At 40.0% G+C, this 26559-nt stretch overlaps 1 protein-coding gene across 1 annotated transcript in view; it reads left to right on the plus strand.

Moving 5' to 3' along the window:
• The window catches only part of KCNQ5 (potassium voltage-gated channel subfamily Q member 5), a 531162-nt gene that overhangs the window by 467319 nt on the left and 37284 nt on the right, over positions 1 to 26559 (plus strand). Inside the window, exons 6-9 of the mRNA XM_073336454.2 lie at positions 11415 to 11525; positions 16107 to 16202; positions 22014 to 22108; positions 24246 to 24272. Of these exons, the coding sequence (XP_073192555.2) occupies positions 11415 to 11525; positions 16107 to 16202; positions 22014 to 22108; positions 24246 to 24272 (329 nt within the window). The remainder of the gene's footprint in view (positions 1 to 11414; positions 11526 to 16106; positions 16203 to 22013; positions 22109 to 24245; positions 24273 to 26559) is intronic.

Genomic DNA, 26559 nt, shown 5'->3' on the forward strand with positions numbered 1-26559 from the left:
TTGATCCTTTAATCCTAATGCAGGTAAGAGTCCAATTGACTTAAAGTTAAACCATCATATCAAACTCTGCTCTCAGTTACACCAGTGTAAATTGCTCTGGGTTTACTGCAATGTAACTGAGAGCAGACTGGCCTGAAGTCAGTAAGAGTTTTGACTGCTTCACAATAGCAGGATCAAGTTCGTAGTTGAACAGTGGGGCTTTGACAGAGTCAGGCCTTGACCCTGTAGTCAAATCCATAGATCCAAGCAGATCTAATTGCATGAACAAGAGCTTAATTTTATAATTTTCTTCTCCACTTCTTGATATTTTAGAAGGAAAAGCCCTGCTAGGGAGCAATCATTTTATAAAATGGTGGCTTAAAATACTTTGCATACAGTGAAAATGAAAATGTATGACTCATAGGTCAGATAATTTGTGCAAATTGAGAAAACAGGAATTTTTTCTTGCTATCAACAGAAAAACAAATTATAATCAAAAACCTAAAAACAATTTTTTTACTCTCTAATTAACCTGAATACATTTAAATTCTTAATATATTCAGGTGCATAAAATTACTGAAAATCAGCATATCTCCCTAATTCATTATTTTTGTTGTTTCCGTCTTAATAATGATAATTTCTATAAAAAGAAAAGGAGTATTTGTGGCACCTTAGAGACTAACCAATTTATTTGAGCATAAGCTTTCGTGAGCTACAGCTCACTTTATCGGATGTAGCTCACGAAAGCTTATGCTCAAATAAATTGGTTAGTCTCTAAGGTGCCACAAGTACTCCTTTTCTTTTTGCGAATACAGACTAACACGGCTGTTACTCTGAAACCGATAATTTCTGTATTATCTGTAAAACAGTATGTGGGAAATGTAGTCTTGCTTGTTTTGATTGCCAGAATAACCCACATGCAGATTTTGAAAAGGTCAGATCACATGGCATTCTAGGGGGCGTCAACCCTTAGTCTCACTGATTTGTTTATTTGCAACAATTATTCTAATTTACATTCCACTGTATACATCAAGTCCCAGAATGGTTTTGTTATGTTCCCGTTTAAAAAAAAGGGGGGACTAGCCATGAATCATCCTCTGAAGTTCCAGGCTTCTAGAAACACTCGTAATGCCTTCTCGTCATACCCAGTATGCTGTAATTAATTGACACTAGCACATTCATTCAATCAAATTATCTAAGGGCCATATCCTGCCATCATTCCATGTGTGATACTCTTATTGAAGTCAATGGGAGTTTTTCACTGAAATCAAAGGCAGGATATGATCTGTTAGTTTAAATACATCTAGATTTCCAATCTGCAACTCTAACATAACATAAATGCCATCAATGTGTATTTTCTTATGGCTGGAGCTCCCACAGTTCTGGTTTATGTATGCCAACCAAATTAATATAGAAGCAAGGTGGGTGAGGTAATATCTTTTATTGGACCAACTTCTGTTGGTGAGAGAGACAAGCTTTTGAACTACGTAGAGCTCTTCTTCAGGACTTCAGGACCTTACCCACCTAGTTTCTCTAATATCCTGGGACCAGCGTGGCTACAACAACACTGCATACAAACAAGATCAATGGGTGCCATGCAGGGCTCCAATAGCAAGAATACTTGGAGAGGATGGCAAATTAATTAAATAAAATAATTATTTTAATAGACCATATATAATGTGGGAACAGGAAGAGGGAGCATTCCTTGACTTAAATATTTGTTATTCAAGTCCCTAGCACTTCAGTGCTATGCAAAAGTGTGTGCTTTTTGCAATTATCATATATAGTCATTTGTTTTACCTGAAAACATAATGTATTATGGTGAAAAAAGATACTTGTATAGCTGCCATCTTTTCAGAGTTTCTCTCAGTTATATTGACTTTTCCTTTTCTAATAGTACATTGTAATTACAATAGAATAATGAAATATCTACAACAACTATGTGAATACCAAATGAATTAACCGTGGATGATATTATTACAATGGATATGAAATACTGATGATAAGTTTCTCATTCAACACTATCAGAACTTGAACAAATTTAATTCTTTCAATTAACTTCATAGTATGTGGAGATTCAAAAGGGAATTATTTATTAAGGAATGTATAAATGCATCTAATTAAAGAACAAACTATTGGAATGTTAATTAAACAGAAAGGAACTCCTATCCTTGGGACTCTTGCTTTAATATGGTCCTGTTTTTTCTTCAGATAAATTCTGTGCTGAGTGATTGCTCTTCTCTCCAGAGGGCTTTCAGGTGTGAAGATTCATAGGGCTCAAAGTTTGTCTAACTTTTTGGGAAGATTGTTACCCTACAATGTCATTAACATGCAGACAACACTAAATCCGACATCTCCTTTTCCACAGCCCTACTGGAGACATCTCCTCATTCTCCAGTTTCTGGCAGAGACAGGAAAATTGATGAAAGCCAGTTGATTTAGGCTCAGTGTTGAAAAAAGAGGTTGATGCTGATTGACAGGGGGAAGCACTTTGAGGAATTAACAAAGTCAATAATCATTCTGTCAGTGGAAGACATCTGCAGAGCTTTTGTCAAAATGGGTTAGAAGCCTCGTAGCTGCTCCTGGCCTCCCATATGGCAACAGTCATTTGTCAGGCCAAGAAGCCATTCCTTTTGGAGGTAGACCCCATCACAGGCATGCTAACATTACTATGGGTCACTCTCCCAGAGGCTAGCCTTGACAGCCACTTGAATATTTCAGGTTTCAGAGTAGCAGCCTGTTTGTCTGTATCTGCAAAAAGAACAGGAGTACTTGTGGCACCTTAGAGACTAACAAATTTATTAGAGCAAATTTATTTCAGCTAGTGTAGTGAATGACTGCCTCCTTTTTAGCTAGCCTGCCTTTCTCTAAGACATCACACCTGGGCTTTGTCCTCAACAATGGAAGCAGTCAAGGTACTGCTTACTATCTACGAGCCCTAAATAACTTACATCCCATTTACTTAGGAAACTGTTTCACCACCTTTGCCCAGTGATGACCACTGCATTGAGCTGCACTGCTTTGGCCACCTTTCCCAAGAGTGACCTTTGAGAGAATAGCAGGCATTTTCCTTGGAAATTCACTTCTGCCAGACAACTGTCTAAGCCTGAACTTGGCCATATTAGAACATTAAGTAAAATAGTTCTTTTTGTCCAAGCTTTCCACTAATCGCAAGCTCTGGAATCCTTGGCATTTAGCCTACTGTTGTCCATCTTACCCTTTAAAATTAACTTTGTTCTGTTGTGGATGTGAGCTGTTCAGTGTTCCATTTGGAGTTAATAAACCCACTTGGTCCATAGGTGGGTGAAAGTCACTCTACCTGCCTACAGCTGCAGTATTCATTCCTCTATGCAGGGAAAGTCCAGGGAGGCAAAATCCCCTTACCACAACCCAGTCCCAGGATGCAGTAGCAGCCTCTCTCACACTCCTTTGCCATGGGTTTTATTCCAGTCCGTGGGCAGGAATAGCACCACAACCCTTTCGTGCTGGTTTCCTGGGGTACTGGAACACTGTAAATAGGTACCTGTGACCCCTCCTCTGGCCATAGCTCCAAAGTAATTTTTTGTGACAAGGTATGGAGAGCTGGCATGGAGGCCATTTCCCTGGCATGGTGGAAACCCATCCCCCATACAGCCCCTGATACAGAGGTGCTGTCGCAAGACATTCTGCACTGGAATGAATACTTCCCAGAGTGAGCAACAGGTCTTTTCTGGAAATGATTTCTGTGATCTATTAACTCTGATGGGTATTAAACAATCTTTTCCTGATAGTGTGCCCCACAGTGCAAATCTGTTCCTCATGCTCCATACTGAAGATACTACAAACTTTTGGCTTGTTCTGCTTTTGAGACATCTTAATAAACTGCATTAGATAGTGGGGCAACATTTGGGATACATACTGTAGTGAGAGGTGGCATGAGTTCAATGAGAGGTAGTAGCAGCTGATTTACATAGGCAGAGCCTTCCAGCACATCCTGAGCACTGTCATGATCTGTATTTGTGCTACATGGCAGCGACCCTGGTCTCTACAATACAACTTTTTCTGCATATATACACTGTCTCGGATTACCCTTTCATGTGAAGGGGAGTTCTGAAGAGTGTTTTACAAATGCCATCTTTCTTCACTTATACTATCTTCATACATGTCTGAGCTGATATTACCTGATGATTTGAGCTACTTCTTTCATTAGTGTAACAAGGATAGCTCACTCCAAAACTGAGTGCTACAACTAGGTGCAGTCGGCTCTGGGCTGAGTCTCATGGAACCATAATACACGTTTTTACTTGAATTTTGACTTTCCCTATGTAATCTTTGCATTCAGAAAAGCTATAGCCAATGATCAGTGTTGACGTGACAAATTCCTTTGAAGTCATTGGGACACTAAGGCCAGGTCTACGCTAAAAACTTAGCTTGACTGAGCGCTGCAGCCATGCTCCTGCCATGTTTCTAGTGAAGAAACACCTCCGATGCTTTTTTACACAGCCTTGTTGCAGTTAGTTTTTAGTGCATCTTTTCACCCTGTGTGCTTGGAGTTTTTATACTGCAACAGATGACTGAGCTCTAATTGTCCAAATGTGTTCATAGAAAATATAACTTCTTTCTGCACTTCCTTTGACCTTGTCCTTATCTATGAACTTATACTTCCTTTTTCATCACTGGAGTATTAAATCTTTGCATTGTAGTCTTTGGCACACATGTAGTCTTTTCTGCAAATTCCTGCAGTGTACTCCTGATTGTTACACTACATGAATGGTACAATTACATATGCACAAAAAAATGGCAATGCCATTTGCATGATTTCCACCTGCTCAGATCCACTTCTAACATCTTCATTGTCAGAGACAACGCATAAATCTTGATGGGGGCAGGGGACGCTGCCCCAGGCATTGCCTCTGGGCTGAGGAGCAGTAGCAGAACGAGAAGTGCCAGGGCTGTGGCAAGCGAGCACCTCAGGGAGCATGTCATGGCAGCCAGGCTCCACAGGCAGGGTCCGCTCCAGAATGCATCACCAGCTGGCGCCAGGCTCCTTTGCGGGAGAGGCCCAAGTCTTATACCAATAAAATAAAAACCAGCAGGATCTTATTAAAGGGAAAAAGGCAAAATACCACATTTACTGTGAATACAGAAAGAATCATAGTAAGCAGTTAGTTATAGTTATAACATTCCATTCAATCTCATATTTATTTACACATTCATTCATACAAACACACACACACAGGTTCTGCAAGGTTGTTATCACAGTTACCAGCCTTAGAGTTGCTCATGCCAAGCCACTGGCCAGGTGACCTGGACATGAGGAGGGAGCAGGGCCTTGTCAGATGCTCATCTGATGCTCCTGGAAGTTGGTTTGCAGAGTCAGACCCCAAAGTTCTCACTTTCTAGAGTCCATTTTTATAGGAATTTCTTCCTGTGCCAGTCTATGGGAATTGCTTCATCATGCTGTTGCTGAATCAATCAGCAGATGGCACATTCGTGATGGCTCTGTGCTGCCAGATGTTATCTTGTTTTTCGGTTCTCCCATTCTTGAGGCTGTTGGGTGGATTCCAGTCCTGGGGGTCCTCTGGTTATTTCCACTTGACACTTTCTTTAGCTGATGGACACTGCATTCTTAGGCTGGCACCTCCCTGATCATTCAGTTATTATCCACACCAAGCATCCATCCACATACATCCTCTATCTCTATTTTAATCACAATTGTTAACAAAGTGAGATGAATACAACAAAAGGGCGGGGAGTTTCTGGGTGCTGTTTCTGTTGTTGCAGAGTATTGCTTTGAGTCTCTCTCTGTGTGAGTGGTTGTTGTTACAAAGAATTGCTTTGAGAACAGACTCTGTCTTAGGATGTACTAACACAATTAGCAGCTTGCAAGTTTCACACAGAGAGAGAGAGAGAAACAGTACCAAAAACCAAGAGACCTCTTAATTAGTAATACCCTGGAATTTAAACTATGGGGAATCAAACTCATTTGTGATTTTAATACAGAACTTCTTTAATGTGATCCAACATAATCCCCCTTTTGACACTAAGATTTGTAATCGACAGTGTCACTTTCTATTCAAGAGAAGGTACTGTGAGGCAATTTGAGTTTGTGATTCCAATTCATCCCACATACATGATCCTAGTGAGGTATCTTTACTACAAGGTTCTGGGGCAACAGGCAAGGTGAGGCACACCCACTTTTGAGGAGTCCATTCAGTACAACCTCTAGTGTCCAATAGCTTCCCTCCCTCCCCAGCCCACTGGCTCGAAGTCCAGGGTAGCCAGAAGGATCCCATGTGTAATATGGGGAGTGAGCTAACCTTCAATACTTTTGCCTCCAGGGACTGTTGGTGTGCAATTGTGTCAACAATTTCTCCCATTAACAAGTCTGTTTTTACAATACTGGAAACTTATTGCATCCATTCATATTGATAAGTGTCAAACAATGATCTCTTCCTTTGTTTTAACAAATGCATCAAACCCTAAATATTTCCCAATATGACCCAGAACATTTCGTGTTCCAAAGTAGCTAGGGCAAGTATCTGCATTTCAGTGCATCCCATAGCTATGGCTGTGTAGTTTCCTATTTCTAAATTTTTTCTTATCTATAAGCCATGTGGTAGTATTAAGCCATTGCCAAAGATTCCATCAGGCTTTTAGGTTACCCAGACCAATTTGGACCAAGTCTACATTGGCATGTACTTGTTTTTGTATTAGGCTGTCCTGTAGCTGGGATGGAGAGCTTAATTTATTTTTAATTACCTGCAGGTCTGCAGTATTTTTGTTTAAACACACAACAGTGCTAGCAACAAGACAAGACAAAACATAGAACTCAAACCACAATTTCTATTGTGACAGTAGATTCATGGTATTGGGTTGCTCTTCAGCTGGCATCAGCTTTTCCTGATTTTCTGAAAGACAAAAGAACATGTTTCTACCCCTTTTTGGGGTGGCAGGTTATTGCTTAAAATATTTCTTTTACAATATCCTTGCTTATTGCAGGTAAAACAGAGGAATTACCCCCATATTTTCCTGTGTTTGTTCTATAGGCAGGCCAGGTTTCAATGGCGTCTATCTTTTAAGGGTTATGGGGAAATTATGCCACTGTTTAGTCATTAAATCCCTGAGGTGGGGTACCTCAGTTTTCCTTCTTATACAGCAGACCAAGTTTATAACGTTTTTCCTGCTGTGTTAAGCTTTAAGTTTATCTACAGGTAATAGCTGAGAAGCATCATTACCCATATGACCTTAAAGGATTTTTCCAAAAATCATACACCCTATACGTTGTTACAGGGGTACTTATTATCATTAAATGTATAAAGTTATCTTGTGATCCCATGCCTTTTATTTAGACAATTTGTTTGCTGACCAGGTGTGTCCTTTATTTGCAGCTCCTTTGTGCTGCTAGTTCTTTCCTTCCTTTATAATTTAGGTAATTTGCATTTTCACAGACGCTTCCTGCTTTTGGATTTAAAGCCATCAGCAGCTCAGAGACTCTATCTTAAAAGGGACACAATCAACTTTCACCAGAGTTTTGATAACTTTTTTAATTCTGCTTCCAAAACACACAGCAATCTGAAAAAGAAAACCCAACCTATTGTGGCTCCCTTTGGAGCCCTAATAGCATTTTAATTAAGTAGCATGGTATGTTTGCATTTCTTTTGCCCCTTCTACAATATACCCTGCACATGTTCTGGGGCAAATTCACATTCCTCCCATAGTTTAACTACTATAACATTATCCATATCCATTTTTACATAAGGTGTAACTGTTTCTTTTTTTTTGCTTACAGAGTTATCATGTTCCTTTATCAAAGTGACAGTCTGATTACTCAGAGCCATTTTAAGACTCAATGTTTCTAACATTGCTTCTTTTTGTTTTGTGCACCTCACCCCTGCTGTTGCTTCAGAGGGGCACTGTCTTTTTTAATTTCTTATTTATGTATTTTTACTACAGCTCTCATCTGGTATTTTGTTACAAAAACAAACAAACAAAAAGAATCCAGATTTTTTTTCCTATTCTCCTGATTTTGACTGCCCTGCTGCAACCACAACTTAAAAACATTTTCAATTTTGTAAAGCATTGAGTTACCTTTTAAGGGTTAAATGCCAAATCCCAAAGCCAAACAACACTAATTACCTGTGTCTAGCAAAAAGGTCTCAGTTTTGCAACTTTGAATTAAAGAGTCAAACGGATTTTTAAGGGCATTATTTCAAACAAAAACAAAACCAGTTGGTCCTTAGAACTTTATGTATTTACACACACAGATAGATACATACACATTTTCTTTTCCTTAACATCCCTTCCACACTGCTCTGTTTTTTACATCTTACATTCCCTTTATACATTTGAGGCAGTTAAGTTCCAATAGAATCCCCTTTTGTTCTTTTAGCAAATTTGACTAAATTGTCCAGTCAAATTATTTTAATCAGATAAAAGAAAAGGAGTACTTGTGGCACCTTAGAGACTAACCAATTTATTTGAGCATAAGCTTTCGTGAGCTACAGCTCACTTCATCGGATCACGAAAGCTCATGCTCAAATAAATTGGTTAGTCTCTAAGGTGCCACAAGTACTCCTTTTCTTTTTGCGAATACAGACTAACACGGCTGTTACTCTGAAACCTTTAATCAGATAGTTTATTTTTGCCTGGCTAATTTACAGACATTCCTTTGGAAAAGGGCCCATTTTTCCTTCAGAATGGCTGCAAAGAAACCAAGACTGCTCTTTCTCTAACATTTTTCCTTTTTAACATTTTCACAAAGTTTAGCTGCTTAATTCCCTCCAGCCTCTGCAAAGTTATCTTTTTCACTCTCTTTTCTCTTTGTAATTATGCCTGGGGGTGCCGTACATAGGACCTTCTCCCCCTTCACCCACTGTAATGGCTGCTACCTGTTTACTGGCAAAGCCCAATTTTTGTCTCAGACTCTTAATTAGTGATTCACAACGACTATGATTTGCAGGTGCTCTGCCCTGCTTCAAGGTTAATTTCTTTACCAGACCTTGGAGCACATGATACTCTCTTTCAATTTTCTCAGAGGCTTTAGCTTGGTCTGCCAGGAATCTTTCTCTCTTTTTGCATTCCTGGAGTGCCTCTTTCACTATTTTCAGCTGACTTTGGGTATTTGTAGCCAGCACCTTCCAATTGTCTGCTCCCTTTTCCGTTTGTGCCTTTTCCTCTTTACATGAAGACAAGCGGAGGTAAGAATCCTTACGTGCCTCCCACAACAATCAAATTGCTGCTGCATCTCTTTTGGCAGCACTAGAAGGTTTGTATATGAGGATATACTAAGCCAATCTATCCTCTAGCTCCGAAATAGTGCAGACATCAGCTAGGGCTTGTTTAGTCCAAGGACTGTGCCCAAATTTTTGAAGGATTTGTTTAAAAGGTGTAATTTTTTTTTAACAAAAGGTGAGGTTGGAGTTCCTTCTGAATCTATTCCTCCCTCTGGTACAGGGTTACCCTGTTTTCTTTTAAACATCTTCACATGGATATTTCAATCTCTTTGTCACTCCTGGTATTACTTAGCAAGTGAAGTGAGCTGTAGCTCATGAAAGCTCATGCTCAAATAAATTGGTTAGTCTCTAAGGTGCCACAAGTACTCCTTTTCTTTTTGCAAAGACAGACTAACACGGCTGTTACTCTGAAACCAGCCTAGATTCTGAAATCATAGCTTATCAAATTTCCTCGTCACACCTGGCACAGGTCAGCGAGTGACACAGCCTAGATTCTCTGAACCTGCTACTCCTTATTCCAGCGAGTAGCTTAGCCTGGCCCTTAGGCCTTCTTGCTGCCCCTGATACCTCAGTGAACAATAGGACTTAGGTTTAGTAATCGTAGCTTAATCTATACGCTTTCCCCTGCTACCCTCCCGGAGGCCTGCAGGTCTGGTCAACCTGATTTCCCCTGCTACCTTCCCGGAGGCCAGCAGGTCTGGTTAACCTGATTGATTTTAGTAATCTTAGTTTAATTTACACACTTTCCCCTGCTACCTTCATGGACCCAATAGAAATGCCTAGCTCAACAGAGCTGGCGGTGTGCACACCAATATTTACAATAACTGAGGTTTTTTACCAGTATTCCCCCTTTTGCAATTCTCCACCAAAATGTTATACCAATAAAATAAAAACCAGCAGGATCTTATTAAAGGGGAAAAGGCAAAATACCACATTTATTGTGAATACAGAAAGAATCATAGTAAGCAGTTAGTTATAGCTATAACATTCCATTCAATTTCATATTTATTCACACATTCATTCATACACACACACACACACAGGTTCTGCAAGGTTGTTATCATAGTTACCAGCCTTAGAGTTGCTCATGCCAAGCCACTGGCCAGGTGGCCTGGACATGAGGAGGGAGCAGGGCCTTGTCAGATGCACATCTGATGCTCCTGGAAGTTGGTTTGCAGAATCAGACCCCAAAGTTCTCACTTTCTAGAGTCTATTTTTATAGGAATTTCTTCCTGTGCCAGTCTATGAGAATTGCTTCATCATGCTGTTGCTGAATCAATCAGCAGATGGCACATTCGTGATGGCTCCGTGCTGCCAGATGTTATCTTGTTTTTCGGTTCTCCCATTCTTGAGGCTGTTGGGTGGATTCCAGTCCTGGGGGTCCTCTGGTTATTTCCACTTGACACTTTCTTTAGCTGATGGACACTGCATTCTTAGGCTGGCACCTCCCTGATCATTCAGTTATTATCCACACCAAGCATCCATCCACATACATCTTCTATCTCTATTTTAATCACAATTGTTAACAAAGTGAGATGAATACAACAAAAGGGCGGGGAGTTTCTGGGTGCTGTTTCTGTTGTTGCAGAGTATTGCTTTGAGTCTCTCTCTGTGTGAGTAGTTGTTGTTACAAAGAATTGCTTTGAGAACAGACTCTGTCTTAGGATGTACTAACACAATTAGCAGCTTGCAAGTTTCACACAGAGAGAGAGAGAGAAACAGTACCAAAAACCAAGAGACCTCTTAATTAGTAATACCCTGGAATTTAAACTATGGGGAATCAAACTCATTTGTGATTTTAATACAGAACTTCTTTAATATGATCCAATACAAGCAGGCCAGGTGGCTCCCACCAGCTTCCGATCCACTGGCTCTTGGAAGGAGGTGATGGTTTGCAAACTGGAGGGAACGGGGGGTGATCTCTAGTTTGAAAACCTCTGTGCTTCATGGAAGGCAGAAATATGGGGGGGCACATGACCCCTCATGCCCCCCCACATCACCTCTGTTCATTGTTACAAAGTTATTCATATCCGTTTATTTAAATAATGTTTTTCCTTTAGAGATGTGTTCTAAAATAGAAGATTGTGTTATACATTTAGATTTTCATGTGTCTTAGTGAATGATTATTTACTGGAAAAATTCTTGCATACTGTGTATCTGATCTGTAGCTTTTCTCTCAGGTACTTCTATTGCACATGGTATTTATTCATTGCTTTTTAGATCACATTGACAACAATTGGCTATGGAGACAAAACTCCTCTTACTTGGCTTGGAAGGCTGCTTTCTGCTGGGTTTGCTCTACTTGGAATTTCTTTCTTTGCACTACCTGCTGTGAGTATCTTTACAAAAATAAAAAAAAAGGCAACAGGAACCTCAATAACTCCTAAGGCTGATGTGAGAAGCTGCATGAAGCTTTCAGCATAAAGAGTCATTGTTTGAATATGTAAAGCTCCTTCACTAATGTTAAAACTTTTCTCAAGTGCCTTTTCATAGAGTAAGGAAATCTGATCATGCAGTTGGATCATCTACATAAAGCCCCTTTTTCTGTGGTGTTAGCCTGGAACACTGGGTTATTATGACTCCAATGTTTCTAAAACTGCACAGTTACTCACTTATGAGCTAGTAAGTCAGATATGGCCATCTATTACCTAACCACAGAGTTTAAGTTGTACATTATTCAGTTAAAAAAAAGTATAGGCCCGTATGGTCAGTTTTGAAGCAGAATTCTACATTGGTTTAATTTATTCACTTTCAAAACTGATGGGATGATATGGCCCAAACGAAAGTGTCATTGCAAAGACTTATCATTGTATTTGTATGGGGGTTTGGCCTGAACAAAAATGGAAAATATCTTTTTTCCAGGATTTACTCCTGTTGCATTTTGAAAGACAGAAATTCCTCTCTCTGCCTGTGAATCGTGCCTCATACCCTCGCAATATGTTTCTCTCAGGGCTTTGAAATGATGGAGCAGATATGTTCTTCCGGATTTATTGCAGTTGGAAAAATTAGGACATTGCTAGTGGATGGTCTACAATGACCATGTAAGATCTATCAATTGACTGCAGTAGAATGCATGAAATCAGGCAGAAGTTGTACACCATATTGCACACACAGGCTCCAAGCTGCTTTTTATCCATTGTGTCCAAGGATTCGAACTGGCTCGTTTTCCTCTTGTCTTGTTCTATTTCCCTTAACCCAAAATAAGAAAAAGAAAATAATAAACCATACGCTTGTACTTTGCTCACTCATATTTGACTCTGTCATAGAGGAGATCCAGCATTTAACATACAGCTTCCAGCTTAGACGCTGCCCCTCATTTTTCATAAAAACTTGAGTTTCAAGCCTCCTTTTTAAAGGCTCCCCAATCCCCCCCTTTTTCCCCCTTTTCTCCTTGCATGGCGACTCTCAGTTATTTAGGTGGGAAAATTTGAGCTGGGATGTCTTAATGTTTTCCCATTAACCCTACTGGCCCATCATTTGTCTTTTCCTGGGTTGTACCGTGCTTGGAGCTAGTCTCATCCAGTGGGGAGGCAGCCTCCCCCTGCCTGGCTGACTACTACCTTGTGATAGACTCATAGACTTTAAGGTCAGAAGGGACCATCATGATCATCTAGTCCAGCGGTTCTTAAACTGTGGGTTGGGACCACAAAGTGCTTTGTGATCCTGTTTTAATGGGGTCATCGGGGCTGGCATTAGATTTGCTAGGGCCCAGGGCTGAAGCCTGAGCCCCACCATCTGGGGCTGAAGCCGAAGTCTAAGGGGAAGAGCCCTGGGCAGCAGGGCTTAGGTTACAGGCCCCCACACCTGGGGCTGAAGTCCTTGAGCTTCTGCTTTGTCCGCCGCCACTGGCCCAGGTGGTAGGGCTTGGGCTTTGGCCCTCTGCCGAAGGTGGCGGGGCTTAGGCAGGCTCAGGCTTTGGTCCCTCCTCCTGGGGTCATGTAATAATTTTTGTTGTCAGAAGGGGGCCACGGTGCAATGAAGTTTGAGAACCCCTGATCTAGTCTGACCTCCTGCACGTTGCAGGCCACAGAACCTCACCCACCCACTTCTGTAATAGACCCCTAACCTCCGGCTCAGTTACTGAAGTCCTCAAATCATGATTTAAAGACTTCAGATTACAGAGAATTTTAGATAGAGCTGGATGTTGCAGCACAAATTATCAGCACAGTTTTATAGCTGCAGAAATACATAAATTCATAACCACAGTCTGTTTGCATATCTCACAATGACAATCAAGTTCAGAATATTACAAGTTTTCATAGAAGGCCTTACTTGACATTCTTTTATACACAATAACATTGCACAACCAGTTGATTCAATTACTTACTCTTGGGGTTCAGCCCCCTCTGTTCTCCCCTAAGGGTGTCTGGCCCCTGATCGTAATAGAAGTTCATTCTATTAAATGAAAAAATACAACTATTTTTATCCTATAAATGACTACTTGATAAGAAAGACACGACAGCTTATGAGATTTACAGACATTAAAGGGACTTTAATGGAAATGAGAGTAATCTAATGAGTATTGGAAGTGGTAGAAATATCATAACATTTAACGTGTGTATACAAATGGTGCATTTAATAAGCTTGAATCCAAAGGGCACATTACTTCCTCTTGTATTAAACCTGTCACTGTACATATGAAACATAAATATTTAAAAATTTATTTATTCACTAACATATAGATCATTTAAAAATTATTTTCATTGGAATTAGAATATTTTTATATTTAACCATATAGACTGACCAACATTAAAAAGTCAGCATTTACCAACAACATTGCAGCATCTGTGATTCCACAGTTATTTTCTTTGTTTAAATACGGTAACTCCTCACTTAACGTTGTAGTTATGTTCCTGAAAAATGCGATTATAAGCAAAATGATGTTAAGCGAATCCAATTTCCCCATAAGAATTAATGTAAATAAGGGTGGGGGGGGTTAGTTTCCAGGGACATTTTTTTTTGGTCAGACAAAAGACTATATTATATATAGAGAGAGAGAGTCTTTTGAGAGAGATGCGCATTTCCCCTTTAAGTACGCTGACCCCACTCTTAGGTATACTGCCTTGTTAAGTTAATCAGCAAGCTGAGACCGCAGCTGCTGCCAGGAAGCTCCCTCCATCCTGAGCCCTGTCATGTGTCCCCCCTGCTCTATGGAAGATGTGGTAAGCAGGGTGCAGGAGCTGGGGGAGAGGGGGACACCCTGACCTTAGCCTCCCTCTCTCCCCAACCCCTGCACAGCAAGCAGGAGGCTTGGGGAGCAGCTCCAAGGCAGAGGGCAGGAGCAGCACATGGCAGTGGCAGGAGGGACAGCTGAACTGCTGGCAATTGATAGCCTGCTGGGCGGCTGCCACACAGGGAACTTAGGGGAGCGGGGAGCTGATGCGGGGCTGCTGGTCCACCCTGTTTCCAAGCCCCCACCAGCTAGCTGCAACGGGCTGCTCTTCCTGCAAGCAGTGGACAAAGCAGGCAGCTGCCAAACAATGTTATAAGGGAGCATTGCACAACTTTAAACGAGCATGTTTCCTAATTGATCAGTGACGTAACAATGAAACAACGTTAACCGGGACAACTTTAAGTGAGGAGTTACTGTACAGTACAGAGCAATACTTCATTATCTCAGATATTACAGTGGAATACCTGTTGGCAAATGTTGACATCAATGGTACCCACTGTATTTGAATCAATGTGTTATATAATTATCCCTAGCAGAAAACATACTCCTAGAGATGACTAGGGAATAGAATATTTATATCTGAAGATGAGTATATGAAAAATGAATACAGCCTTAAAGTAAATATCAGAAAATGTATTCCACATGTCATATCCATGTAGCCATTCATTTTCTTCATGAGCAACATTTGTGTTTAGTCAGACTATGGAGAAATATATTAAGATGTGTGTATCTTTCATGAATTTTATTTTATTTTTCTTGCATAAGAGTCAAGTGGTATCTTTCCTCCTTATAATGCAAAATTGTTCAGCGGAATAACACCTCTTGCAGAAGCTTAGGAAGCAAGCATCTTTGCACTTTTGGCCTGTTCAGCAGAAGAATGAATAGTCTTACCCTGTAAAAAGCCAAAAGTGGTAAAGATTTAATTATAAACTTTCTTTCAAACCCGGTATTCCCAACCCCAAATGTTCAAAAATCATGAGTCAGGCTCTCCAAAAATCACAAGACTGGCTTTATAATCATGAGATTATGTAAAAATAATAGATTTTGTGTTCTTTTTATTTACCTTCTGCTTTTTGAGTCTTTAGGGTGCACTGGGCTCATATTTTGAAGCTTTTTCCACAGCCACGAGAACTAGAAACTTACTTTTTCATTAAGAATGAAGGCTGAAATCATCACATATCCACTTGATTCCAGGAGCTGGGGCTTTAAGGAAAACAATAATTATCATGAGACTCATGACAAAATCATGAGAGTTGGCAACACTGCAAACCCCATAGAATGAATACTACAGATTAATTAATTAAACTGAAAAACTTGCTGTATGCAAGCTATTTTTGAATTTTCTAAATTCAAAAGTTACAACACAGGGTTGTGACTATAAGTGAAGTATGTACATGATTGTTTGGCTGCCTACACAGATACCTTATTTGGAATATCAGTAGCACACCATAGCCTATAGCATCGAATGGTTTAGATGAGTAGCCATTCATAACACTGCAAATGTTATTTCTTATGTAGGGATTCTCATGTCTTACAGTGAATGGACATTGTCTATTGTGAAACTTTTGTACTGTAATAAATGTGGTTGTTTGAAATAATCAGACAAAACAATTCCAATTGTGAATAGTGGTGCTTTATTTTTTCTCATCCTCAAAATAACTTCAGAGCTGATGTATTTAAACTATTTTTCACAATTACCTTCCTAATGATAAAAACTTTTGTGTTATATTTTACTCTAGGGCATTCTTGGCTCAGGCTTTGCATTAAAAGTACAAGAACAGCACCGTCAGAAACATTTTGAGAAAAGAAGGAATCCAGCTGCCAGTTTAATTCAGGTAAATATAAAACCAGTGAGAGGATTAAAATAGATTTCTATGTGCTTGTTAAGTAAACCTGTATTACCTCCTGTATTATGCAAAGTTCTGCAGAAATATTGTTTAATTGCCACAAGTTGAACATTTTGTTAAAATGAACTGTGTTCAATAAACACCTTGCATTTGTATAATGTTATATTCAGCTTTACAATGCATGGTTCATGCATTGTTGAATTTCAGATTACTATCCATGCCAAAATGGCCAAGCAAAGATGCAAATTATGTGCAGTCCTGCTTGACATTTGATTATATAAATTACTTGGGAAAACAGATTTGATCACTAAAGGACAGGATTAAGAGATAGCACAGCACTCTGGCCCAGATTCAATTACTTTTCACTACTAGAGAGTTCACAGTGCTGAGATGAGTAATACATTCCTTTAAAATGTAGAGTTTCCTGTCCAGAGAATTGCTGTCAATATCACCCAATCTAGGAGCTGGAAATATGGAATTGAATAGTTCAGTGTCTTGAAATGATGAGCATCTTTTCACCTGTTGTCTTGAGGTGAAGGTGCAGATCAATGTTTTAAAAGAGATAAAAGTAAATATTTTTTTTTAGTATATTTGATCATTTAAACTGTAATTTTGTACAATTATTTTAACTTTCTGATCATAGTGGATTGAAATGCTTGCTGATGACTTTCATACCAGAGGTCTCTAGCTCTAAACATACAAAAAAAAGAAAGAATGAAATCGGTTTCCTACTGAACTTTATTGTATTTGATGTACTGGACTGAAATACAGATATCATCTTCATTTACTTGTTTTGGAAACCAACTCTTTTAAATGTGTACCATATATAGTCTTTTTTCATACTGGTGTGGCAAATGAAAACAAAGAACCTGAGCAGTTCATATAACATTGTTTCACTAAGCTCAAGACGATGACAAAGATATCTTTGGAATGTTCAGGCAGTTAATAAATTATTAATTGACAGCATAAATAAGTACTTTGTCATTCCTTTTGCACCTGCTGTAGGATGAGTGAGACTCTCCAAGATATATACATTCTGATTGCATTCTTTGATGAGATTACAAGTTTGGTTGATCAAGGTAACTGCATAGAAGTAATATACTTAAACTTTTGTAAGGCATCTGACTTAGTACTGATGTGTCAGGGCCAGGTCATGGACGGACAGCCTAGTGGCTAGAATCAGTGTCAGACATCAGGAATCGCAGTCGGGAGGGATCTAAGGTTAGGAGCTAGGGGTCAGCATCAGGATGGGAGGCTAAGTCAGGAACCAGGAGTCAGAAGGAGGGGACAAAGCCAAGTCAGAAACCAGATATCAGAGGTAGGATGTAAAGCCAAGATCAGGAACCAGGGATCAGAAGCAGAAGACACGCCTACCCAGAAACCTGGTATCAGAGCCAGGAGGAAAAGCCAAGGTCAGGAATCAGGGAGCAGAAGCAGGATGAGGAAGCAGGGTCTATAGCAGCAGTTGGCTCTACATAATTGCAGAGACAAACTTACTGAATCACCCCCAGCAGATGTTACTTAGTATGTCTGGACCAATTGGGAATGTCCTTCCAATCATACCCTCTGTGGGGGGGGATGTCCTGTGATGTGTGTGTGTCCATGAGGCTCATGACCTGCTGAGTGTTTTCACTACCAGAGCTGTTACATGGTGGCAAGGAAATGGTTGCTGCCCAGGGAATTTGCAAGCCTAGGTTCTAGACCTGCTGCTCTTAAAATCACGTCCCTGCCCAAGAGCAAATCTGTAGTATCACCTGCCCAGGCTTTTTGGGGATTGCCTTTGTGGAAAGCCTCTATAAGTTGGGAGCTTGTACATGGTGGGCTGGTTCCCAGGACTGCTCCTTGGGGCCATATGTCTCCCAGTTCACAAAGTACCCAGCTTGATCCTGGAATCCAGTATGGTCGGGACTAGGTGTTCTTCATGGTGCTGGACATGAATGGGTGGCAGAGGTGGTTGCGTTCGGCCCAGAAATGGGCCATTCTGTGAATGACTTCAAAAGAGAGATTGGAAAACAGGGTGTATTTTGAGTCACCTAGGCAGGCAGAGTTTAACGGTGGCAGAGTTAATTAGTTGGCGGATCTGAAATGGTCCAAGATATCAGTGATCTAGTTTATGGGGTGGTCTGGTGTGGAGATGTTTGGTTGTGAGCCAAACCTTCTGGCCTACCTTGAATTCCGGGCCATGCTGTCTCCAGTGATCCGCATTTTGCTTGTAAGCATCTGCCATGGGGTCCACTCACCGCCTTCTCCTACCGCTCTGGGGATTAGCTCCTTTCAGGTGCTGTGCCCTCCTCTGGCGGTCTGTCCACCTGTCTCTGCAATGCCAGGTGCTCCTTCATGACTTAGCCCTCCAGCCAAGTCACTATGCATGTTTCTCCCTTCCAGTGTATCACAGTCTTTAGAAGCAAACTGTCCCAGGCAGTCCACTCTCCATTGCCAGGTCTGTGCCTCTTCCGCAGTGGCTGGTAGGGGAACCTGGGCCTCCTAGTCATAACTTCAGATACACTAAGAGTTTGGTTAGGGAACGTTATGTCAATCAGGACCTCCAGGGGCTGCATGTCATATGGTGTGTGTGGGCTCATGAGTTGACTTTTGTTTTTCCCGGTGGGAGGTCCACCCCAGCTTTTCCCTCCACACTCGGCCTCTTCCCCCAAGGCCCCACCCCACTCTGCCTCTTCCCTTGCCCGCTCCACCCACTCCCCGAGTGCCTACTGTCCACTCCTCTCTGCCCCCACCCCAAGGCTCCTCCCCCGCGCACCACTCACTCCTCTCTGCCCCGAGACCCCGCCTGCCCACCGCTGACTTCTGTCCACCCCCAAGACCCTCCTACCTGCCACTTGCTCCTCTCTGCCCCTTCCCCTGAGCGCTTCCCACCCACTCCTCTGCCCCCTCCCCTGAGGCCCCCCCACCCACCGCTCACTCCTTTCTGCCCCCTCCTGCCTGAAGGGTGAGTGATGGGGGAGGGGACAGAGAAGAGTGAGTGGTGCAGACCTTGGGGCAAGAGGCAGAGTGGGGGCTGGAAGAGGCACAGCACAGGTGGGGCACAGTCCATGGGTGCTGAGCACCCCCTATTTTTTTTATCCGTGGGTGGTTGAGCCTCAGAGCACACACAAAGTCGGTGCCTATGTGTGTGGGTGCCTCTGACTCATGACCTGCCAAGTATTTCTGCTGCTAGCTGGTGGCATAGGGACAGTTGCTGTCCTGGGAGCCTGCAGGCTCAGGTTCTGGACCTGCTGCTCCTAACACAATGATATTCTAATTAAAGGATTAGCACTGTACAGTATCAATAAGGCACCCGTTAAATGGATTAAGAACTGGCTAACTGACGGATCTCAAAAAGTAGTTGTCAGTGGAGAATGCGGATATTTCTAGAGCCGTTCCACAGGGATCAGCACTAGGCCTGACACTATTCAACATTTTCATCAATGATCTGGACGTAAATATAAAATTACAGCAGATAAGATTAGTGGATGACACAAAGGTTGGCAGAGTGGTAAATATTGATGAGGAAGAGGAAGTCATATAGCATAGTTTGGTAAAATAGGCCCATTCAAACTAAATGTGTTTTAATGCAGCCAAATGCAAATATTCATCTATGAAGAATAAATGCAGGCCATACCTGTAGAATGGGGACTGTATCCCGGAAAGCAGTGACTCTGAAAAGGACTTAGTGAACAAGTAACCCAGTGTGATGCTATAGTAAAAAGGGATAATGTGGTCCTTGGATATTACCTCTGTATACAGTAATGGTGAGAATGGTACTGGAATAATGCATCCAGTTCTGGTGTCCACATTTTAACAAGGATACTGATAAATTGCAGAGCATGAGGAAAAGAGTCATAAAAATTATTCAAGCACTGGAGATAATGCTTTACAGTACGAGACTCAGTCTCGTTTAGTTTATCAAAAAGAAGACTGACAAGTGACTTGATTGCAGCATATAAGTCAGGGGTGCCAGAATAGGGCAGGTTTCCGGGGGTCATGGTCCTCCCACTTCTTATGGCCGTGACTTCCGCATCCTCCTTGAGAGAATCGCAGACTTAATAATAAGGTATTCAAAAGCTCTGTTTATTTTTTCACACATTCAGTAGCAATAAAAAATGCACATCTGCAACTGAATAACTGCAAAACCTGTTGTTAGTTTCAAGAGCCCTGATTTTTCAAGTGTGATGGCATTGGAATTAGCATTCAGATCCTCCACTGTCATGCCCCGATGTAGCAATTTACACATATGCAAAGCAGGTGTGAAATGCTACCAAGGGAGAATGGTAGCATGTTACACCTATTTTGCATTCTCTTCACACAGATGTAAATCACTAGCTGGGATGTAGAATAGTGGAGAATCAGGCTTAATATTTCTATTCTTTCACTCCAGTTGGTACTAAATATGTCCAGGCAAAGGGCATTGAAAGGACTATATAGACATAGATTCTAAGCTGGTGTAAATTGGTGTCTCTCCATTGATGTCAGTGAAGACCTGGTCCATATTAGTATGGCATGACAGTACATATTGGAAATGATGGAACAATGTCCAGGAAACCTTTTAACCTAACTGGCTAGATCCTCAGCTTGTGTTAGTTGGTGAAGCCAATATAGCTACAATTTAACTACAACACCTTATACCAGATGAAGATCTGGCTCACCATTTTTGTCCAATTATAAATCTAAAAGTTGAAAATACTTTTGATACTGTATATTTGCTTTCCACCAACCAAATTATTTGTTTCGTAGCTTTATATCGTCAAAAATGCCTGAGCCAAGGAGAATATTCTACCTTTCCTCTAATTTTTTTGTGGTTGGTTTTCATTATCATTTGCAAACTATATTATGACTAGAGCTGGGTGAATATTTTTCAGTGAAAAATCAAACCAAACTATTTGCACATTTGGATTGAATTGGGCAAATAGTTTCAGCGGAATGAAAAATGAAAAAAATTGGAAAAAGTCTCAATGGTTCATTTTGATATTTTCAAAACAAAACATTTTGACTTTTAATTTTGAAACAAGGTTTCATTTCTGTATTTAACTAGGTTTGTTTAAAAACATTTTAAAGGTTAAAAAACACCCAAAACAAAACATTCCCTTCGCCCCCCACCCCAAAAAAAAAAATCAGGTTGAATGATTCTGGGGGGGGTTGTTTTGGTGAGAAAAACTGAAAAAACTACATGAATTTTTGAACCTGAAACAATTTTTTCCTCATTTTTCAATTTGGTCCCAAACCAAAAAAAAAAAAAAGTATTTGGTGAGCTCTAATTCTTACACCCTTCTTACTTCAGTCTGCAACTTTGTGAAAGTTTCTCCTGTGGGATTTTTACAAATAAATCACTGCACTGCTTACTATGCACTTCTGTTTACTGGCTGTATTGTGATATTTACCCAGAGATTATTAGCCATATTTCACCATGTCCTGATTAGCAATTTTTGCTAGATTTTGTTGGTATTAATGTTTATTTAGACAGCCTAACAGGTAATGTTCTTGGTTTGAACAAAGTCCAGACTTTCCATAATCAATATGGTGGCATTTTCATTTCATATATTGTTGGTTCCTTTGTGCTTTTCTATTGTTTCCTCATACCAGGCTGCTTGGCGGTTTTATTCCACTGATTCCAGCCGAACAAACCTGACAGCCACCTGGCGATATTATGAAAGTATTCTTCCACCCCTCAGGCATGTATCAGTGCTATGAATGATAAAAAAAAGCCATGACTTGTATTGGTTTACTAATCTGCTTTTCAATTTTTGTTTCATCCCCTGCTCCCTCTTGCCTTGTTTTTCTTTTTATCATATATCCTGCACGTAGTGTGTATGGCGTAGTTATGCGGCTGATGAGAAATCGGTTTCCATTGCTACCTGGAAGCCTCATTTGAAGGCCTTGCATACCTGCAGCCCTACAAAGTAGGTACAAATATGGCAGCTGGTGCTGTTCTTGATGTCTGTTCAAGCTTATAGAAAATTAGTATTTCTGTTTGGTTTGTCTCTCTCTCTCTCTCTCTCACTAATTCCTTTCATTAAGGTCTCAACTAACAAATCTGGCCAGTATTATAGAGACTCCAGACACAGTGAGGATAAATAGAATCCATTTCCATTTATCTATGAAATATTATTACACTAAAGTATTCAAAGCATTTTCTCACAAACCCTCAGCTGTGAAGGTTAATATTTTACTCGTATCCATGCACCGTACCAGCTATGTTTTAACTGTAAGCAATACACACATTGATAATCAGAGCCTCCATTTCCAAGTCACACTAATTCATCCTATTTACTGTAGTAAAGACGTGTTACTATTTATAGGGCTCATACCTATTGGTTTCCACACAACATGCTTTCTTCATAACTCAGCGAATGGTGCTTACTGATTGACTGAAGAACTAATAGCTACCCTTGATCTTGGAATTTGGGATTATGTACCAGCTCCTCAACTGGTGTAAATCAGGTTAGCTCCACTTAAGTCAATGGAGCTGTGCCACACCAGCTGTGGATCAGGCCCATAGAATTTTTGAGACCAGAATCAGATGTATTTGGAAGCTCATGTAATCATTTATCCACTACAAGCATTTCCTGTTTCTCTAATTACATTGCTTTATACATAAACTACATTTCTCTGAGTAGAAATTTAAATTTCTCTTTGTTATCCTTATTAATCTTTTTAAATCAGCATGTTTACTTTTCCAGTGGCAAATCCTCTGTAGGGGAGCATAGGCAATATAATTAATGCAGTGACTGCTCTTTATTCTCATGGGCAGTATTATTCTACATTGCACTAGGAGGCTTTAGAAACATCTGTGCTTCCAAAGTGGCAAAGAACTTTATGACATTCCACCTCTTGGGAATGTAGCCTTTAGTTATAACTTCAGATACACTAAGAGTTTAGTTAGGGGATATTATGTCTTCGGATATACACACATGTAATCAATAGAATAAAACCATGTATTGTACCTCTAATGTAAGAATTTGGCCAATAGAGAGTACACTGATGTCATAACCTGGATGAAAATTCTCAGTGCTTTGGCAGAAATTCACCCTTTAAGAGGAATGGTCCAAGATTGTTCCGTAGCTCTGAAAAAATTTAACACAAGGCAGTATGTCACTGCCCCAAATGTGGGGCATATACTTTGGAATGGAGAGTACTAAGTACAGCTTTGAAAGGTACACAGTGATAGCCTTGCATGAAAGGTGTAATAGAAGTCCTAAGTATTATTATTGTTGTTGTTGTTATGGCCAGTGCAAGAGACCAGCTGTTCATCTCAAACGTGTGATGAACACCCACGCAACCGTAAAGAGGAGATTATGTGCCAGATAAATTTAGCCAAAAAGGGTTGGCTGACTACAGAAAGCTGATCTGTGAATTTCAAAGAGTTTAGAAGAACTGAGCCATAAGTGATCTATTACCACAAGTATTCATCCTGAATACTTCAAACTAAAAGTAGCTTTCAGATTAAAAGTTATCAAAGAGTTCACAAATATTGATTTTAATAATTTTGTTTGAGACAAATAGATATCCAGGTATAGGGCAACTTTTGCATACATGAATTAATATGAAGCTATATAAATAAGCTATATCCTATCTGAAATAGTCTAGAATACAATTATAGCCCAAGAAAAATAAAGCCTAATAATCATTATTTTAAAGAAATCCATTGCTGTGCTATCACAGTCCTAATTAAATCAAACATGTTTCATTACTGCAGATAACTTTATCAAATAAAAAGTCTACAGCTTTCTGTTATATATGTGTCACCAATGCATTTTGCCTAAGTAAGTGCTTTGCCAACTCAGTCTGCAGTGGTATGTATTCAGCAAGTTATGCATGTATTAAGGTGACTGAGAAGTTTATTTTTCAGAAATATTGTAGTTCTGAATGTTGCTTGAATGTTTTGTGCTTGCACTATAACCTGTGTATTTCACATTAATTTAATTAACACATCCATTTACAATTTAGCATTTATCTAACACCATCTATGACTGAGTATTAATAATTACTATCTGCATAACAAAGTTGTTTTTTCTCCCCATACCCTGACACCTGAAGGAAAGAACAAGGGGAAACATCTAACAGGTTTGTCGTTTCTCTATTTGTTATATATTTTTAAATCTCCAAATTTTATAACGGGGTTTTGAATGTCTTTTGTATAGTAGGTTCAAAATAGATTGGCTAACACGGAGTTGTAATAGTTGGAAAATCATTTCTGTAAACTTTTATTACTATTGTCTGAAATCTCATTTTTATTTGTCCTACATTAGCAGCTTAATTTAGCAGAAATTTGCCTTTTTGTCTCCGGGTCCCACGGGAAAATCTAGGGGACTACTAATCTTCATAGCCACAGAGCACACCCTTATTCTGAGGGAAGATCCCAGCTCTAGTTACTGCAGAATAATGACTTAAGCATTCTCTCCAGTTCAGAGTCTGTGCGCCAGATTCTGCCATAAGATAGATGGGCACAACTCCCATTGATTTTGGTGGAGGTTGTAGCTGCGTCTTTGAATCTGGCCTTCTAATTTCAGAGAATCCATCGTCTTTCTAACACCAAGGAGGGATCTTCCCTGGCTTAGTTGTATGTCAGTCAGAAGACACAACCTGTAAATACTGCTCTTCCCCTTACTGACAGCTCAGATCCAGAGAGCAGAGTCAGAAAAGGGCCAGGTGGCTGGAAGAGTAACTACACCAGTGGTTCTCAACCTGTGGCCCAATCAGCACAGAGTTGTGGCCCATGTGACATCCTCAGGGCCATAGAGGTAGTATTGACTGTGGCCCACATAACACATTGCAGGCCACATATGTGGCTCACAATGGTAAATAGGTTGAGAACCACTGAACTACACCATCCCAAAAACTAGTGTTCAGGAGTCAATTCTCCAGTACAAAAGTGATCAAGGAAGGAATGGTGGAGCTTATCTCACCACCTGCATGACACCCAAAAACATTTTTTAAAAGAAATAAAATATAGTCCAGAGCCAAACCAGCCCACAAGTGCAGCTGCATATGGGACATATTACAGTCCTGTAACACTTACAGGCTGTGGAGCCACATTTGCGGAGTTTGGACATCCCAACAGTCTAAAACATGAAAGTTAGGTGAACTTGTTTACATCTCCCTAGCGGGCCTGCAACTTGCCACTTGTCCTTCTCGCTTTTGAAGCTACGGTATTCTTATTCTTCTCTTGATGTGCATGTAACTCCTATTAACGTTACACACATACCTCTTGAGGTTCCTAGATCCATTCTAAGATATCCATTACATCCACTTTATTTAGTCTGTCTTTCACATATAACCAGTTTGATATTGTTGTCAAACTTGTGTCTTTTCATATATAAATATATTCCCTCATTGAGCCCGCTACCAATTTACTCATTTTACACTGAACAGTATAACACGTGATCAAAACTTTCAAATACTATTCATACTTCCTTTTTCTTTTAACAACAGTGCTCAAAAACTGATTTCAGATTTTATAAAAAGCTGTTTGTAGATGTGATTGGTCATTGCTTTGAGCAGGGGGTTGGACTAGATGACCTCCTGAGGTCCCTTCCAACCCTGATATTCTATGATTCTATGATTACTTATCCCCTTACATTATTTTCTCAAAAAGAATGATTTAGACAAAAGAGAAGGGAATAATTCCCACCTTGACAGGTGAGCCTTTATACACACAGTTCCCTTTACCATAAATAGAAATTACTCATATAAATCCCTGAACATCAAGATGATAGTATATCCTATGATTAAGATAATGGTTCATATTTTAAAGTAGTCTAGGGGATTTAACCATATATCTTCAATGACTTTTCATTGAATTAATACTAATGAAAGGTGTGTGGCCATATCCCCTTTGAAAATCTCAACCAATCTTTTCTGTTGTTGCTGTATATTGAGTAGGAATCAAAATGCACTTTTTTGCATGGCATTAAAACACTTTACAACAGCTTATACACAATAGCATGTTAAAATTGAATTTTCCCAAGGAAAAAGAAATACAATTGAAAAGTTTTAAAGATTATCAATCATTTTTAATTTTTAACTGATATCTTTGACTTCAGTGTAAACCTGCTGACCATTCATTGCCTTTTTAAGTGAAGTTAAGTATTGTGTTGTTGTCAGTGGCTGTTAATAGTTCCTACAGTGTTGTATGGCTGTATGTTTACATCAGTTAAAAAATATGTAATGAATGTAGTCTTTTGCATTAAATATGTAAATGCAATGTTCTGCAATGCACTTTCTAGAATTAACTATCTTCTAGTCTTTAACTTCTTTTTACTGTGATGCTTAGTGACTTGCATGTGATGCTATGTGAACTAAATAAAAGGTGTCTTTATATTAAAATGTGTTTGTATTCGCAGTGCATTGA

This window comes from Lepidochelys kempii, chromosome 3 (genome assembly GCF_965140285.1).
Source record: "Lepidochelys kempii isolate rLepKem1 chromosome 3, rLepKem1.hap1, whole genome shotgun sequence".
NCBI classification, from domain to species: domain Eukaryota; kingdom Metazoa; phylum Chordata; order Testudines; family Cheloniidae; genus Lepidochelys; species Lepidochelys kempii.